This window comes from Drosophila rhopaloa, unplaced genomic scaffold (genome assembly GCF_018152115.1).
Source record: "Drosophila rhopaloa isolate 14029-0021.01 unplaced genomic scaffold, ASM1815211v1 contig_3, whole genome shotgun sequence".
Lineage (NCBI taxonomy): Eukaryota > Metazoa > Arthropoda > Insecta > Diptera > Drosophilidae > Drosophila > Drosophila rhopaloa.
In genome coordinates, this window is record NW_025335123.1 from 9,850,058 (window position 1) to 9,868,894 (window position 18,837).

Genomic DNA, 18,837 nt, shown 5'->3' on the forward strand with positions numbered 1-18,837 from the left:
TGATTATTTAATAGATTCTTTCAGGTAAAGAAAATCTAAAGATTCTTCTTAGCTTTTCTTAATGAGGTCTGCTATTGTGCTTTGAATAGCAAATGGTCTTTTCCCCCAATTGAAATCATCCCATCATCAGTCTGTACATCTTCATCGTGGCAGCTGCTAACGATCGAGACTAGCATTCTTAAGACTGCAACTGCAGTCGAGAGCAAACTACAAATAAAACAAATAACTTGAACTGAAGTTGGCTCGCTGATTTTGCGCTAATTAATGTGTTTTCCACAAAATTAGCAATTTGCGCGCAAATAGAAATTGCAGTGATCGGAATCGGAATCAGACTCCAAGTCTCGGATCGGATTGGAGCGGCTTGGATTGCGAGGAGAAACGAGTTGTGTTGGTCACCAACTTTGAATGGCAAGCAGCTGCCGCAGGGGCAAAAAGAGGGGGATGGGGAGGGGGGAAGAGGGGCAACGGGAGTGCGGCCGGACGCACAATTAATTAAGTTGACGTTGACGTTGGTCGAGCTCCGCAGCTCTGAATGCAACTGAGGCATGTGAATAGTCACGGACACAGATGCATAGATGCAGAGCGACAAAAAAACTGAAAATACAAAAGACATGCAAATGTCAAACATATTAATATAAAATTATCTTATTTATCCCAGATTTTCCAAAACATTAACATTTTTGATGGTGTCACAATCGATAATATTAGAAACCAAACTATTTTCGGTGGACAAATAATCAAACAATTAGTTTTGTTTTCAAAATATATGATTTGTAAATTTAAACAAATATTTTATTAAATAATGTATATGGCACTCACATTTTCGCTCAGTGCTTCGCCACATTCACAGCCCCATTGCAATCGTCTAAGAATCAATGTAATTAGTGGCTGGGCTCTTCTGTGGACGGAGGAGCAGCAGGTGCTGATCGTGAGGAGCTGCCTTGAGGAGCATTTCCTTTTGGTATCATTTATGATTAGGTGGCATGCCGGCAGTTAACTCAGTCGAACGGAGTCGCCTCCTCGGTGGACTCAAAGAGCCAGCGAGCGGGCAACAGCCATCGTTTAATTACAACCGCCACGCATTTGGCCAACTGCAACTGCATCCGTTACCAACATGGCCAAGTTAATTGAACGTAATTGCCAGCCACTTGAGAGACGGGCAGCGAGAGAGCCATCGCACCGCATCTCGGCCTGGGACGGCCACGACTCCACGGGTTCGGAGCGGAGTGTTAAAGTCTAATTGAAACTGTCAGTTGGGATGTGGACCGTAGTTGGGCTGGGACTGAGGCTGGGGTTACGGATCAAGGCCGCAGGTGTGGGCCGGATGGGGTTCTTAAAACCGATGATCCAAAGATCAGGTTACCCAACCTAACTATTGTGTAACCATAGTCGTGTGCGGAGGCTCAAAATTTTTAGATCTTTTCAGTCTTTATTAGAATGTCTATTTATTGGATATATGTATGTTCAAGGCCATTAGCCAAAAATTCTATCTACTAACCATGATTTGTTAATACTAAGTCTTGCTGAGTTTTCAATATGAATTATAAATTAAATAAAATAACAAATAGCAACTCTCTTAAAGCGAACCAAACTCCTTTATTTTCTGTTGGCTACGATGAAGCCAACAACAATCGATCATTTAGTGAAAACCCATTTTTGTATCTCAAATGGAAACCCATCTAACTTAACCCTTTTGGATTTCTTTTCTCTGATCCTGATCGTGGTGAACCACCTTTCTGGGATCATCCTAACCTGAATGAAAACCCAATCCAATGCACTTACCGCTCTTTCATATCTATCGCGATTTCCTTCTAGCGGATAATCTTTTCCCTGCTCGTCTTCGTTCTCCCCTCTGTTTTTGGTCCGCTGTGACCCGATCTGCTTGGCGGATGCTTTCACCTAATTAACGCCGCTTCATGGCAGTTGCAACTGCAAACTGCATTTGGCATTGTGAGGCAATTAAGCTCTATTTGAAGTGGACTTTAACGACTGCACCCAGAGTTGAGTGGAGTGGAGTGGAGTGGCGTGGAATGGAGTTCACTTTGGAGAGCCTCCCGATCGGATCGGATCGGATATTAGCGCTGTGGGCTTTGCACATGACGTGTGCGTGTCGCCATCCTCCTCGTAGATGCTCCTCAGTCCATAAAGGCGCAATTTGTCGTAATTGTTTAAGCAGAAAGAAATAACAGCGAACGAGCGAACGAACGACAACAAAACGACACAAGGCATAAAACAACTTAATAAAAATTCCGCTGCTGTGTCGTACATCGTTGGCATTAACGTTGCTGGAGGGACGAAGAGCTAGCAGTTGGTGTAGCCGGGTTTTTGGGTTAGTTTCCACCCATTACTCCCCTCCCATCCCCCACAAACAAAAAAAGAAAGAAAAAAAACAACCGCCCAGTAACAAATCAAAATAAAACGAACAGTGTGTCGCTGACGGGTATGAAGGGTGTGATTCCTCCGGATAAATCTCACTTAGCACTTTTGGGGAATAAGAGAACGGGGAAGGAGCTCTGCCATGAAATGCGTACAAATAGATTAACAAATAACGGCAACAATAACTACATGTAGTACATCTGCTGGCTACCGCCTCCATATGTTGCCACACCACGATAAACACCGTGGCAACAACAAATAACTTTGGCAAGAACAATAATATAACAACAATTGGCGAAGGAACAACAGCAAGTCGCATAAATCAAACAAGCAATGCGGGTCGATGATTGCAGGGGGCGGCACCGGAATGGGGGTGAATTGTTCTAAGGGGGGGGCAGGAAAAACAGAAGATGGAGGAGCTGGAGCTGCATGTGGCAGCATTTGTTCTCGAGATCGAAGAAACAACAATATGATGGGGCACTCGACAGCACTTCTAAACGGATTTGAAATCCGAATGGGCATCAAAAACTGTAGTGGCCAAAACACTGTCGACAAAAATATGGCAATTGCGATAGATGACAGAAAAATCATATTTTAGTTCTCTTAATATAATACACTGCATAATTTTTTCTGTCCTAGTGTTAATATACAAATTTGATCCTAGTTCTGAACTACTGTGCCCTATAAATTTTGATATTCTCATCTGAAATTTTACTTTACTACTAGACAAATATTATTTAAATCTCTTAGTATGCATATTGGGTATTTGTCGCCTGTTCCACTTGATTTTTGGAGTGTGTAGGACTCGGCTTCGATGGCTGTCAATGACAGGAGCATGTGTCGAACTGGATGCCTCTTCAATGTCCTTTTCCCCAGCCCCGCCATAATCGCAATCGTTGTGTGCATTTGATTTTGATTAGTATTTATGGCTGTTTAAGTACATTCGAGAGGGAGCTCGCAATTACTCGCAATGGGAATTTAATTGTTGGCCGGCCACTTGAAGGCTCCTTTCACATTTTGGGTTCTCTTCCCTTAAAAAGTTTCCGCCAGGGAAAATATAAATACTGGAAAAACAATATAAATGGCATAAAACATGTCCCAGCCGTTACAGGACTTTTTGCCTTGTTGCGCAACATGTTTCCATGCTTCCCCTTCCATCCACCTGGTCGGTTGGTCCTGGACTCCGTTTCGTGCCTGGCTTTTGGTGACCATTTCACCGCACCATCCACATCCACATCCACATCCACGTCCACCTTCTTCGGACCTCGTCTTCGTTTGCATTTTTATGGCATAAAAATTAAAAATGAATTTTGATTGTTTTCTTGTTTTTCTTTATATTTTATTTTAATTTTCTCTCTCTCGTTATTTATACCTACGTTTTGTTGTTCTTGTTCTTGTTTGTGCTGTGGCTCTGGCTTTGTTTTAGTTTTCATGTCGCGTACTTGATGTTTTTCATTTCTTTTTCTTTGGCTTTTTTGTTTCTACCTTCGCCTTTGTTGCTGGTAATTTGTTCTTGTTCTGCATAAGTTTTCCTTGATGGTGGGGTGGTGTTGAACTCGTAGGAAGCCTTGCATGGCCAAAGGACATTCCAAACGGAATTGGATGCTAGCGAGCGTGTATGTGAAAGTTTGTTGCTGGTTTTTTAATCATTTTCATTAAAGGTTTTACTCAGATTTTGGCAGCAGTTAAATTTCATTTAATATTATATTATGTTAACCTTTAATTGTAAAGAAGCCTTGAAAAAATGTTAATGCTATGCATACTCAAAATGGTTTATTTGGTTTTCATTTTATTGCCACTATTGCTATTAAGCTTTAAATAAAAAAAATCCTCTCGTTTAATTAAGTTTTCATTTCTCAAGTCATGACTCTTCTACATATGTATTTAATCAATTATTATTAACGGATCATAAGATCCCCATATTTCGCAGCACTTTTCCTCATTACCCTTTATGCATTTTTATTCGTATAATTTTATTATAAATATTGCCGCTCGCCCCCAAGCTTCGATTTTCCAGCGCTACGTATGCAAATTAAATTTACATTTATTTTTCGTGACTCGATGCAAATTTGCGCAATGCGAGACAGGTGGTGTGGAGGAGGGTCCTGTGGGCTGAGTGATGGCCCGGCTGGAGGGGGCGTGGTCCTGCCTGTCTCTACCGCTGCACGCTCAGCACGTTTATTCGCACTTAATTCGCACTTTTTGACACCTTTGTGACCGAACCGGCCGATCCCCCCGATCTCCTGACCCCCCGCAAGTCCTGCCAAAGTCCGAAAAGTAAATATACAAACTCTGCCCGTGCCCCCGACCCTCTACCCCCTACCCCCTCCTCCCCCCTGCACATGTCAGCGGCATAATGTGCATTGCTACCGAAGAGAGAACGGCGCGAAAAATTATGCAAAATAAATTAATTACCAATTAAGGATGGGGATGATGCAGCACAGCTGTTGTTCGCGGATTTCTGACCCCCCCCCATTCCGCCCCCTCCTCGTGATTTTCCGCCCTGTTTTGGGGGTTGCAATCTCGTTTTCCCTTTTAGGTTTCCGCTGGTGCGTTTGTCACATGAGCACCGCCACTAATTAGTGTCATTAAAAGCGCTCCACATGAGAGGAGCACCCTTGAGCGAAGGGCCGGCCAACCCCATCGGGAAAGTGCATAAAACGTGACACAAAATTGCAGCGGCCAAATAAATAAACCATAAACATAACTGACCGCAGAAATTAACTTAATTCCAAGAGGTTCTCTATCGGCTCGCGGGAAAGGGTAAAAGGTAAAAGGTAAAAGCAAAGGGGTGGTGGCCAAGCCAGTAAGCAAGTAACTTCCGTTAACTTGCGTGCAAACCCGTAATTTCCAGAGGAGAGACCCCTTATTTCTTTGTCCCTCGAATTGGGGTTAAAAAGGGTTTAAGTTGCCACTAACTTGGGTCACATGCATATGCATAATTATAGACCGCCTCGTCCGGAACGGAACGAACCCCGCCGCCCCGCCTCGTCCTCCTCCGCTTAGCAAACTAAACTGTGAAAACGCCAGAGGGGCTTCAAAGGAGGCCCCGGGTATTATGCCGCTGACCGGAATACGATGCCCCGCCCACCCATCAGCCCACTAGCCCACCTGGCACGTGAAATTTGAATATTGATTGGCTTTAATGAGTGTCGTTGGTCGCGCAATTAGTTCGGCAAGGGTTTGTGGAGCCCAGAGCAGCGGAAATGTGTGGTGCTCAGGGTGGCCTCACGGGCGTAGGAATTCCGGGTTCCCCTATGCTTCTTATTAATAATTTTTTATTAAAAAGAACATTTTGTTTTTTTTTGGGATAGAGCTATTACAAAACGAAATCTAACTTGTGGACTTATATATAAATAGTTTAATTGTACGTTTATTGCGAATATATTTTACACAGAAATATGTTGACTTAATTTTAGATGAATTGTGGTATATTTTGGCTTCTTTTAAAAATTTACTAGATATTTTTTTTGTGTAACAACAAGCTTACCAAAAGTATTTATTAAGTATTTATACTTAATGTTTCTGACAAAACTTACCAACTTATTTATTTGCTGATTATTTTTTTCAAAAGCGCTTTTTTTCGATTCATCAGATTTTTATGGGTGTATATATATATATATATATATATATTTATATTTTTCATATGCAAATTAAAAATATTATTTTTCTCAAAATCCTTAATCTGGTTTTAGTTGAGATAATTTTTATTTCGGTGTATGGTGACACCAGCAAATCCCTTCCTGCTAATTGATCGGTCAGCGCTAGATTTAAAGACTCCGATCGCCGGGCAGGCTCTAACTAAACTAATTACATATCAGTCAGTCAGTCAGTGGGTGAGTCAATCAATCAATCAAGCTGCCAGCGGCAGAGAGATCATTTGCCAGGGGCCTATCTCTGCATCGGACCAAAATTGGATGCAAATTGAAAAGCATTTTGTGGGAATGTAATGCATAAATTAATTGAGCGGGCACACACAGAGAGAAAAAGCGGGGGGCGAAACTATGAATCTGCATTGAGTGAGTGAGTGTGGCGGGGAAAGGCGGTTGCCTGATAAAGCATTCATGCAGCCCACGCCCACCACTAGTGGAAATGCAATTGAAAATGAAAATCTAATATGGACGCGCGTTGCCGAGCGGCGTTTAGCATTCGATTTCATTTGTCTAAACTAAATAACAATGCAGTCTGGGTGGGCAGAGGCGCAGTGGCAATGGAAGTTGCAGGGCCGTGGTGGCGTTGCATGTTGCATGTTGCAGCTGCCAAAATTGAGTTTTGATGCGCTGCATCCTCCATCTGCAGGCCTCCAGTCCTGTTATTGTTTGAAACGTCGCGTTAAATTTACATAAATTGATTTGATTGAATTTTTATGAGTCGGCATTGCAGTCCACTGCCAGTTGACCATTCCACACCACCAGTTTTGGCATTCCGAAGCTCCCCAATGACCAGCGGGCATCAACTGCTGATGACTTTTCGACCCTTCCGCTGCCTCGCAGGAAGTGGAGGAAGTGGAGGGCAGGCCAGGGGGCTTGGAGGCAACCGTCTAATTAAAGTCATTTCCAGCAGCTGCATAGCCCCTCACTTTGGGCCGTGGTTAAGTCGAGGTCACAGTTGGCGCTACATGGTGCAGGGCTTAATGCGAGCCATTTGGCCCGGACCTGGCCCTGGACAACGGACAACGGACAGCGGACAAGTGAAAACGGACAAGGGACAGGGGACACGGACGAGGGCAATCAGCGCAAAGAGAGGCGGCCAAAAGCAGAACCAGGCACAGCACACATTGTGTCCACCTTCTGTGGGGGTAGGGCCTTATGCAGAGAAAAAAAAGTATATTGAAAAGCAAGTTTAACAAAATCAAACTATTTAAAAGCTTTGTTTGTTGTAGGGCCATCATATACCTACGAAACGGAATTTGTCGGAACATTTTATTTCTTATTCCGAAAACCCGTGTGCTTTTATCAGGAACCGTTATTACTATAAGTTATGTTTTTCAAATTGCATTATTCAATTTAAAGTTGACTTTAATTACTTTTAGTTAATTAATAAACCATTATAATTGTTTGTATAATAATAATCGTTTCCAAGATAATAAACATCTGGTGAAATGACTAAGAAGCATATCAAAATTTCTGAAGCTTACCTAAGACGTGTTTTTTGCAGTGTAGTGAGTGCAACATGGCCGGGGCATTGCATATTTTTAGGGTTTCCCCGGCGCTGGTTGAAATTTGCACATTGCAACTAACTATTTAGCAGTGGCGAAGGTTTGGGGGGCGCCAATTTGTCATAAATCTCGTTATTTTAAATCGTCGCTTGGCATTCCACGGAATTGTGTGTGGGTAAATGGGCCTTTATTTGCATTGATTTGTTGTTGTTCGGCATTCGCCCAGCGAACGTCAACGTTATCGAGCGGGAGCAGTCGGAGATTTTATTTTGGGGCTTTTTAAATAGTTTAAGCAGGGGAAAAGTAAGAATTACGGTCGTATTTAACTAAATTTTGTATAGCACAAAGTCTCTATTAAAATTAATTGTTGATAATAAGGAGTATACAAACTTGTAAAACATATTCTATAACTTAAAAACTTAATAACTCTAAGAAATGGATTGACCTGTGGAATTTGGATTTTTAAATTCCACTTCAAAGTATTAGGTTATTTTAAAATTGCAAACTATGTATGGAAAGGGGTTAATAAATCATAGTGAAATTCGAGAAGCGATCGGTAACCTTGTGTTGAGAAGTTGGCAGCAGGCGATTCAACCCGGCTCGTTGGTCTAGAGGTATGATTCTCGCTTCGGGTGCGAGAGGTCCCGGGTTCAATTCCCGGACGAGCCCAAGTGGAAAGTAAAATTTTTTTTTATTTTAAAATAAATACATTTAAAAAATATTTAATTGACAAGAAATGCCATTTATAAAGGAACACTTTGTGTTTTTCAAGGTTTGCCAAATATTTGCACAGATTTTTAACAAGCATTGTTTGCCAAGCCCAAAAGTATGCCTCACAATGAAGATCTTTTAAATAGTGGCGCCGCCGTTGCGGTGGCGCATTTGTTGACATTCCGTCACAGCTGACAACTGCCGTTACTTTTAGAGAACCAATAAATGTTTGCCCACAATTTCGTACCAAACTTTGCTGCTATATACAGAAATAAGTGTATTCTTATTTTAAATAAAACAAGATTTTATACATCTCATGAGAAATATTTTTGTATTAAGTAAACGCCCTTTGTTTTGAAATAGTTTATTATTAATTTTAATTAATATCAGGTTCCCATCTTATGCTCTATTTCTGGGAAATATATTTTGGCATTGGAAATTACAATTTCCAATGTATTATAATCAGGTTCGCATCTGTAATTTTAGGAAATATCGTAATTTAAAAATTCTCCAAGATGTTAGAAATTGTACCAATATGGTGGCCAAAATGTACCAATAATGTCACTCGTGGTTTGATTGGTATTTTCCAACACTGTTAGTAAAGAAGCCATCGCTTCGAGAACTTTTGCGGAAGAACTTTTAATAAAACTAAGAGAAACCCCTGAGGGATATCGACATGGAGTACCTGTACAACGCTAGTATTCAGTGCGAGGACGAGGAACGCGTCAATTTCTACAACTTTGACAAGTTCTTTGTGCCACATGGACAGACCCAGGAGCTGGAGCAGCAGGCGGTCCTGTGGCAGCCCGTGTGGCAGTATGAGTTTTCACTGTCGCCAAACTTCACTTATTGGCAGGAAATCAGTACCTCTAATGTATATACATATACCAAAAGCATTCATTGGCCTGCAAGAAACCGCATCCTTATGAGTTCCTCTCCTCCTCTTCTTGCAGATGATGACTATGGACATTACCAAAACCGAACCCGGACTCGTCGGGCTTTCCTCCAACCAACAGCAGCAGCAATCGCAGCAAACCAACGCCGGCATGAACAGCGTTGGCCAGAACAACGGGCCCAATCCCAATGGCAATGGGAACGTGGTCAATGTGGTCAACTCCGGCGGTGCCGGTGGTGGCAACAATGGCAACGGGAATGTCCAGAGCATCGCCGCTGCTGCCAACAACAATAACAATAACAACAACAACGGCAGCCAATTGTGCGCAGGATGCGGCAAGCACATCCAGGATCGCTACCTGCTCCGCGCTTTGGACATGCTGTGGCACGAGGACTGCCTCAAGTGCGGCTGCTGCGACTGCCGCCTGGGCGAAGTGGGCTCCACGCTCTACACCAAGGGCAACCTGATGCTCTGCAAGCGGGACTACTTGAGGTGAGCTTTCAGCCAGATCCGAGTGCTGTGGCAGAACATCAAGATTTTATATATGAAAAGAGCTATAAATAAAAACACTGATTTTGGCCTCTAAAAGAAGGAAGCTTAAAGAATTCGATATAATTTAGGAAACCGGTCAATATTAACTGTTCATGTTCAAGTATATTGGACTGTATTACGAGTTGTAATAGAACACTTATAATATTTGGACCAAGTTGATTACTTAGTAATTCTGAGATGATCTTTAAAAGCCAGCCGGCATATAAAAGGAGCTTAGCCAAATATTTCTTGGTTGTGTTCGATTATTTAGATGGCTCTTTAAAACTAAAACTTTTAAGTTCTTTGTGTTTTTATTACAAAGTGTAACCTTGTTGAAACCATACAGTTTTTTTTTGATAATTTCCTAAAGCTGTCTCTAGCTTTTTTAGAGTTCAAACTTTTATCTTCTTAAATATTCTTAGTATGACAAAAAGAGTTCTTTATTTATTTCTTTCTTGCAACTTCTATGCATCGATCTCTATATGGCAGAAGTTCGAATGGTTTTCTTAATATTAACTAACTTATTTCACTAAACTATTTATATTTACCAATTTTCTTCCGCAGATTGTTTGGCAACACGGGCTACTGTGCCGCCTGCAGCAAGGTGATCCCCGCCTTCGAAATGGTGATGCGTGCCCGCACCAACGTCTACCATCTGGAGTGCTTCGCCTGTCAGCAGTGTAACCACAGGTGAGCATTGAACCGATCGTATTCACTGTCCCCATTCCCATCCAATTGCCTCATCGCCATCATCCATCATGTGGAAGCGACTAATGCCCGGTCGGCAGCCGATTTCGTATGCATTTTTATGGGCAATTTGCACACTGATTCGCATTGGAGGTGGCCGCATAAATCCCTTTTTAATCTTTGCCCCATCGAAGCGGGCCCAAAGTGGCACTTGAAGTTTTATTAACGTGCTGGCAGGCAGCAAATTGCCGTCGTTTACAAGCTAACAGCAAAACAAACGGGGTGGGAAACCCCTTTAGTGTCATACGTTTTCTATGAAAACCGCATAAATTTCGCATTGAACCGAACCCTTTTGGGTGCCATCAGCTTGGCCCTCCCGCATTCGACGGCCTCAAATATTTTATTGGACTTGGCCAATTCGTGAAATGTCACTCTGGAGAGCTTTAAACTGCAGCCTGGCTTGGCTGACTGGTGGTGGATGGGGTCGCGTCTCATTCTTCGCTTTGGTCAGCAATCCCGCCTCGTTTCGTTTGGTTTGGTTTGGTTTCGTTTTCGTTTCGGGTTTCTGCATTAATAATGAGGGCGCACATATGCCTCCGTGGCCCGGCATAGTCGTCGTCGATTGTGCAACAAGGGAGCGAACATTAAATATTAAAAATGCCGCCACACGGCGCTGGCTGGTAAAAAATATTGAAATAAATGTTAAAACATATTGGCATATTGTGAGAATCGTCTCCACCCGGTTGACCCCCGCTCCTTAACCGGATGTCCCTGCTTTTGCTGGGCCTTTGTTTTCGCATTGCCCAGAATTGCCTTTAAAAATGTAACAGGAGCAACGAACTCAAACCTTCCTTGCGGAGTTACCATTAAGGCTAATTTTCTTTAACCCATTTGAGTTTATAATTGAGCTTTTGAAAGTCCATATTGAAGAAGTGGCTATATAAGATTTATCGGCTATAAAGCTAGTTTATTATATAGTTGTTATTGACCAGGTCAATAGGACATAAGACCGTGATATTTTGATATTTTTGTAATTCTACTTCTAAAAGTTGAGTAATAGAGATAGGAATATTTTATCAGAAGTTGTCCTAATTGGATAGAAGATCGAGTTTGGGGTGCTATGCTGATAGGCCTTATTGAAATACTACATACTTTTTTTGCCAGCTTTTCAGAAGAAGAGATTGCCCCCCTTCTGCTGCTAATCAATTTTTCACGTAAATTAATTCAATTGCCGAAAAAATCCATTGAGGCGTGGCCGCATGGCCAGCGGCTGCTCCTCTCCGCTTCATTGTTGGTTGGATGGCCACATTTAAAATGCGGGCTTTCATTTGGCAAACAAAAAGAGTTTTCCTGTTGAGTTCTGTTCCTGTTGCTGCTGCGGCTGTTTGGGAAATGTTGCAAAATGCATTGCAGTCGCCGATTGTCGACTGTGAGGTTTGCATAATTTCCTGTCGTCAACATCGAACGACGACATCCTTGCTCCGATTGGAGTTGAATCCAAGTCAAATCTTTCGTCCAGTCGAATTTTGTCCTTTTATTTTTTTTAAACAATTTTCCCTTTTATTTTTGTGCTTTTTGTTTTTTACTTTTTGGTACTTCCTGTTGACAATTTGCTGTTGGTTTCTTCTGCTCGGCGGGGGAGGAGCAGTCGAAATGCCCGGATGTGCGAATCCCGCACAGAGGCACTCACTTATCAACATGTCCGTGTCCATTTCCATCGCCATCGCCATGTCACAGGTGCGCTCAATGCCAGGCCAGCGGCAAAAGAAGCAAAAGTTTCGACTTTGTTGACTCTTTTTCGTGGATTTTTGTTGCCTTGTTTTGGTAGATAAACAAAGCGATTTTTTTTACCATACCCCACCGCCCTGCTCCTGCCACGCCCACCCGTCCGTCAATCGATTTGGCCACGCAACCGAAACCAGCGGGCCAACAAAATGTTGACGTAAATCAAAAGCCAAATTTCATATCCGCTGTAAGTCTGCTGTAAGCTGATTTACCCAGACTCCTCCGGATTGGATGCAGTGTTCCCGCCCTCTGGGGAATCAAACTTTAAACGTTTCTTTTTTGCCTGCACCGGAGGAGGGTAGCGGAGCAGCCAAGGAGAGAGTATTGCAGCAGGATGGCAGGATGTGTGTGAAAAGATGGATGACGTTTTGGCATTCAGCAGGACATGTGTAACACGGTCCTGCTGCGGTGACTAAATATGCTTAAGTTCCATAGGAAATTTGTACTCAAAAGTACACGGATCGCTGGCTTTCCTTAAACCAACACCCCAACGAGCTCATTACAAGTCACATTTCGCATTATTAAGTACATCTATACTATAATTTGATGGTATTCGCAAGTACACTTCTTGTAATAAAACCCTTTGTATGGCTATTAGAAATCATTTTCAAAGGACATCCACTCGTCTGCTTAACGCATATATAATTCTCCCCCAGGGCTTCCCATGTTCTTTTCTGCTTTTTTCCGTTTGTAATGCGAGCTCCGTTTTCGTTTTGGTTCGGTTCGGTTCGAGTGAGTCTGTTTGCTGTTTGCCGGAGTGGGCGTGGCAGTCGCCTCTGCCATCCGTACAGGTGCTAACATAAATATTTTGACAAAGGGCTCCATGCCCGGAGAGCTGCTGGGAGCCAACTTTATTTGCAGTTGGCTGAATGCACTCTCGACTCCGGCGAAATGAAGGGGGCCACCTCAACCCCTGCCACGCCAACTGTTGCTGACAGCGCTTATCTGACTTCCTTGTCCTGGTCTCGGTTTTGCTCCTCGTCTGTCTACCACTCCGCTGAGTGGCTGTCCTCCGACTTGGAAATCGTTTTGCCTTTTGTTTTTGGCCGACGACTTTGCCAGTGCCTGAGCAGTTGGCAGTTGGCAGGTTGCAGTCAGTCGCTACAACCGCTGTCAATTGTCATCGCTCATCGCCCATCGCCCATCGTTGTCTTTATGTTGTAGCTGCCTAAGCGTGTGGAAAAATCGTTTCCACTTCCTCTCCGACTTTGTCATTCCGTACTAACCACTGCCGTTTTCCGGCATCTTTTTTCTTTTTGTCCTGCCAGATTCTGCGTGGGCGACCGCTTTTACCTGTGCGAGAACAAGATCCTGTGCGAGTACGACTACGAGGAGCGCCTGGTCTTCGCCTCGATGGCCAATCATCCGATGCTGAAGCGCCACGTCTCTTCGTTGGGCCAAGGATCTCCGACCGGCGCTGCTGGGGCCCAGAATACCGCTGGTGGACTGTTGGGCGGCGGGCCCGGAGGCGCCAATGTGAATGGCGTGGGCATGGTCAACGGACCGCGAACGCCAGGCGATCACAACAACAACAACAATGGCCCCCAGACGCCCACCGGCGGTGGTTCCCCATTCGCCGCAGCCGCCGCTGCTGCCGCCGCCGCTGCACATATGAAGAATCAGCTGGGAGCGTCCAGCTAAAATAAAGCCCTGGGCATGGGCGCTGCGGGGGCTGTTGTGAGTGGATCGGGGATCGGCGCTGGACTTGGAGTTGGAGTTGGAGCGTCGAATCAGCAATTCTACTCGGGCTTTGGGCTGCAGCACCAGCATCAGCATCAGCAGCACCAACAGCAGCAGCAGCAACAGCAGCAGCTCATGGGATTGGGCCTGGGAATGGGCAGCGGTGGAGGAGGAGCAGGATCCGCCGGTGGAGCAGGAACAGGAGGAGGAGGAGTAGGAGGAGGAGGAGGAGGCGTTGGCAGCATCGGCAGCGGCTGCAAGCGCTACCAAAGAAAGTTCTACAACCGCAACTGAGAGAATCGACGGGGGAGAAATCGCTAGGGGAAAGGATACAGAAATCCGGATTCGATATTCAAATCTTCGTTTGCTTTGACTGAGTTCAAGTTTTATAGTTTTAAAGGCCTAGTTTAGTTAGCCTACACAAAAGTACTTGCTGAAGTTGCATACATTTTCGGATTCTAACATTTAAGAGACAATATGTTTACTTAGTTCTATTCGAGAATAATCCCCATTTTTTTAAACAAGGTTTTTTTTTTGTATTTTTACTCAGACCTGTACATATTTTCCTTGTGAACTGTTGACTTTATAGCGCGATCCTTTTTTTTTTTAATACTCCACCATATAGATATATTTGTATTTATCTATGTATAATGCATAAATAATTTTATTTTCACGCTCGAAGCGTGCGGTGCCAAAACAAATTCAAAGCAGTGCCAAAAAGTTAAAAAATAAACGAAGGATTAAAGTGAAGAAAGGGAGAAAGGGGAGGGCGGCTGGAGCAGGAGACTCGGATTTGTGGACTTGTGAAATCGAGAGAGAGTTAAACACCCCCACCGATCAAAGTTTGATTTTGAATGGGTCCCTTGGATCCGAAGGAGCCGCAGGAAATCGAAGGAGGAGCGGAGAACATTAGAGGGCAATTGGCAAAAGTGAACTTTGATGTGTAAATATTAAAAACATTCTGCACACGACTTAAGCACACATGATTTTTGTTCTGATTCCATTTTAAGTCTGTTGGAGCAACGTTGTTGATTATTATTTAAGTTTAGTTTAGTGCGAGGCTAAAGAATGTTCTTTCCACGGCGAACGTTGTATAGAAGTAGCAGGAGAGGAGTAGCGGGTGGTCAGATGGCCAGATGGTCCACGCCCGCAAGCGGTAGATGTAAAGAGCCTAAGCTAGGTCGGTGTAAAGTTAAGGACTCGTGTGCGTGTGTATCTATAACCAAGCGAACTAGTTACAATATGGGTGTATTTATTAATCCTTTTTTTTGCAATCTAATGTAACACTAATCAATATGCGTAATTAGCGTTCGATCGGAGCTAGCAAATATACTAAGTACGGGAGAAACCAAAGTGTGTGTATAAGCATCAGTCTATCTACGAGCGATAAACAATACTACCTATCTATCGAATTACCGAAACTATGTTAAATATCGTAATAATCTAATAATCAGACCTAAGTAAGAGCGATTACCCAATATTTTTTTTGTATCGTATTGTTAGAGAGCAGGCATAAAGTTAAATCAAAAATATCTAAAGTGTAAGATAAACCCGCTTAGACTTATATACGTGCATATACATAAAACACACCCCATACTCCATGTTCTGGACAGCAACAATAATAATAAAAACCAGAACAAAATGCAAATGAAAGAAATCAAAACTAAAGAGAAAAGAGTAAAGAGTAAAAGTAAAAAAGCAAAAAAAATTAAACAAAGGCAAAAGCGAAAGCTAAAACAAAAGGAAACAATAAATGTAATTAACAAACATTTGAAAAAATTAACCCGCAGTTGTTGGCATTCATTTCATCGAGGGTTTTGGAAAATGGTATATTATGGGGTACTCGATTGGGATTGGGTTTTGGGCCCACCCGTCTGCCGATTGCAGTTTGTCGCTTGACATTTGTTGACTCTTTCGCTTTGACGGCCATTAATCACGGCATTGTTGTTGCCAATTTCAAATCCACAGCCCAGACAGCCAATCCGCACCAGAACGGAATGGAAGGCTGATAAATGATGCCTCATATTTTTGAGCTCCGGGCTCCGCAGCGCTCCGCAATTGAAATAATAAAACCAAAACCGAAACCAAAACCAAACCAGTCAGCCACCCCCTCTGAACCATTGATTAATGAAACTTTAAAAGGGAACACGCGTCTTTTGTCTGCAACGACCGCAAAACTTTGCCATGGAGATAGCGCATCTTTTCAATATACGATGCCGAAGTTTGCCGTCTTATTGGCTGCGGATTGGGAGTGGGATTGGGATCCAAGGAGCCAGGACCACGCCGCCGCAGGCCATAACAATAAAAGTCATTTATAGATTTCGATTTCGGGCACATGTGAGAGAGCCTGGTGCAGATTCCCCAACTCCGTGCCCCTTGGGGGCCCAACTATATGTATATATGTATATATAACTTGGGCATTGAATAGTTCCCGGCTTATCAGCACTTTTGTTCGCAGGAAACACGAGGAGGGTGGGCTCGGGGTGGTGGTGGGTCCTTTTCCTGGTCCTTTGTCTTTGCCATGGTCCTCGGCTGGTGTCATAATCAGTATCAGTGCTTATGAAAATGTCCTTTGTCCCAAAATGCGTATCTGCGCGGCTGCCCATTTCCTTGTCGTCGCCATAAAAATCTATAAAAATAATGTTTCAATTCTGCACGGTCTTCTTGTGGACGGGGTTGGGGCTGAAGTTCCACTGTCAATCATTCGGGGTGAAGAATGTGCCCAAAGTATTATGATAAGCCAAGAGAAATCGCTGGCATTGCGGGATGGCAGCAGGCAATTAAATTCGCTCGACAAAGCCACCCCACGCTCATCGGATACTTAATTAAACGAGTTTGCGTCAAACTCTTTTCATGTTTTAATTACGCAAATACTCGGCATAATTTACCAGATGCTATGACAACAAGTAAAGAGCGAAAAATATGCATAAGAAACAATTTGTCTAAGCTGCGGTGCCTTTGTCCCCCAGAAAGTCCACCAAATAGTCCCATCCAATCCAAAACAATCCCCCCGTGCATCCAATCCCGCGCCATTGTAATGCGACAACTCTCAACGCCAACCTTGTGTCAACTTCAAAGTGGAAATTCCAGAATTCACCTTGTTTGCATATTCCTCTCCTGATCCAGTTTCCGATTATGTTTCTGTGCCCACTCCTGGATTCCCGATTCCCAACTCCTTCTCATCGCATAACTTCAGGGACTCGGATTGCTTTGTGCAAATTAGTTCAGCGGCATGACCGATTCACTCCGAAATGGAATCCAGTGTAAACAATATTACTCAAGGACTTAACTCGTGGAGGATCCCTGTTCTTGGGTTCAAATGGCTTAATGCTCTGTCTTGGGATTGCAGGGGTTTTTATACTCCATTTCAGAAGTGCACAGCTTTGGAATGCATCATAATTTCGAAAAAAAAACAGTCTTATTATGATATGTCTGCGCAACTTGGATATCTGTTTTTAAGCCTAGCCATAACATTTTTATTTTATTTTTTTTAGTTCAAAATTAACTTAAGTTGATCCATTATAAAAATTCAATACTTTAATGCCGATAAATATAAAATTAAATCATAAACTTAGAATCTCTGAAGGTTGAGTTTTGACCACATTTATAGAGAATTTAACAATAATTGATCTATTTATTAAAATCTATCTCCAGATAGTTGAAAAAAGTTGTACCTTTCGTATACCTTCAGCTTATTACATACTATCAACTGGCGTTTAATATTAAAACTATATTTAAAATATTATATAATCAATTCACCTTCCGTTTAAATGCATCATGGACTCGTAACAGAAAATTTCAGCAACCTTCCTACAGATTAGTTGATTAATTTACAACATTCTAAATTGTTGTAATCGGAACACAGATTTAAATACATTTTTATTCAAATCTGCTTAAATAGCCTGCTCTTGTTGCTCAATTAACTTAAGTTTTGGATATGTACCACTTTTGTAAGTTTTTAAGTGATTTTATTATCTTGTTTTTAAAAACCGTTTTAAAAAATAAATACAAGTGTTAGTCATGTATGTTTCTCAGAATATCCTACCTTTTTATTTTATATAAAATGTAATGCAAATTCAATGGAAACCGACATGAAAACTTATATTCTTATTATTCTTATAGCTAAAGTAATGTGGCCAGATAACCAGTTTTAGGTCACCTTTTCCGAATTCCTTAATAATGCTATAGACAACTAAAATACTCTTATATTTTCGAAATGGCCCACTAATAATGTAGGATTTATAATATACGTTTATAATACCCTATTTGGCCAGACTATTTGAGTTGGTAACATGATTGTGAGAGGATAGTTCCTTCAGGCCTTATTAAGATGCAGTTGATGGATCAGCAGGTCTCATAAGTACACTTTTGAAATGATGCAAGCTGAGATTGGAATGCTGATGGGATAGTTTTCGCATTTCTCGTCGTAGTTGACAATGCACTTGGGGCATGCCATAAATATGCTTTGTCCCCCTTCCGAATGTTGTGCCCGGGGCCAATCAAGAAAGGGCAGGACTCCCAGTCCCCAGTCCCCACACCCCCGCCCGAAGGATGTCCCGACCCACATGTCAAGTGGGGGTTGCCCCCGTATCTGGTGAGTGGGTGGGTGTGGGTGTGGGTGTGGCCAAATGCCAAATCAGCGTCGTCGTGTCCTTCGTCTTGAGAAGAGCGAAGAGCGATGAGAGCCGAGGGCCGAGGAGTGGGGCAGCCGCCGAAGGAGACAGTGCGGAGCGAGCGAGAGAGATGCGTGTGAAATGGCAACGCCCACTTTCTGGGACCCCACCACTCCACCACCAAACCACCCCACCCAAACCACCACCGGGAGCCAAGGCGCCAAGAAAAAAGCTCTGTTAGCCGCTTACAGAGCTCTGTTAATCGGCAGGAGGCGTCGCCTGCTAAAACAGGACTCTCTCTTGGCCACCTATGTATCCTTTTCCTAGTTGCGCTTTTCCTCCATCCTCCTCTTTTTTTTTACCATTGTTGAGGTTGCTATCTGATGCAGACAAACTACTGC

At 43.0% G+C, this 18,837-nt stretch overlaps 1 protein-coding gene and 1 non-coding gene across 2 annotated transcripts; both read left to right on the plus strand.

Annotated features, from left to right (window-relative positions):
- Positions 1-8,131: 8,131 nt before the first annotated feature.
- On the plus strand, positions 8,132-8,203 carry Trnap-cgg. Its single transcript has one exon. It is a non-coding gene; the product is annotated as a tRNA-Pro (tRNA).
- Positions 8,204-8,835: 632 nt separating this feature from the next.
- Positions 8,836-14,132, plus strand: LOC108049852. The gene is made up of 4 exons (XM_017131192.2): positions 8,836-9,119; positions 9,199-9,632; positions 10,236-10,361; positions 13,412-14,132. The coding sequence occupies exons 1-4, from the start codon at positions 8,922-8,924 to the stop codon at positions 13,782-13,784; spliced, it is 1,131 nt and encodes a 376-aa protein (XP_016986681.1). The 5' UTR covers positions 8,836-8,921; the 3' UTR covers positions 13,785-14,132.
- Positions 14,133-18,837: the final 4,705 nt, after the last annotated feature.

Coding starts and splice junctions, on each gene's coding strand:
- LOC108049852 (XM_017131192.2), top strand. CDS start 8,922: ATGGAGTACCTGTACAACGCTAGTATTCAGTGCGAGGACGAGGAACGC. Junction 9,120..9,198: donor AGGAAATCAGTACCTCTAAT/GTATATACATAT, acceptor CTCTTCTTGCAG/ATGATGACTATGGACATTAC. Junction 10,362..13,411: donor TGTCAGCAGTGTAACCACAG/GTGAGCATTGAA, acceptor TTGTCCTGCCAG/ATTCTGCGTGGGCGACCGCT.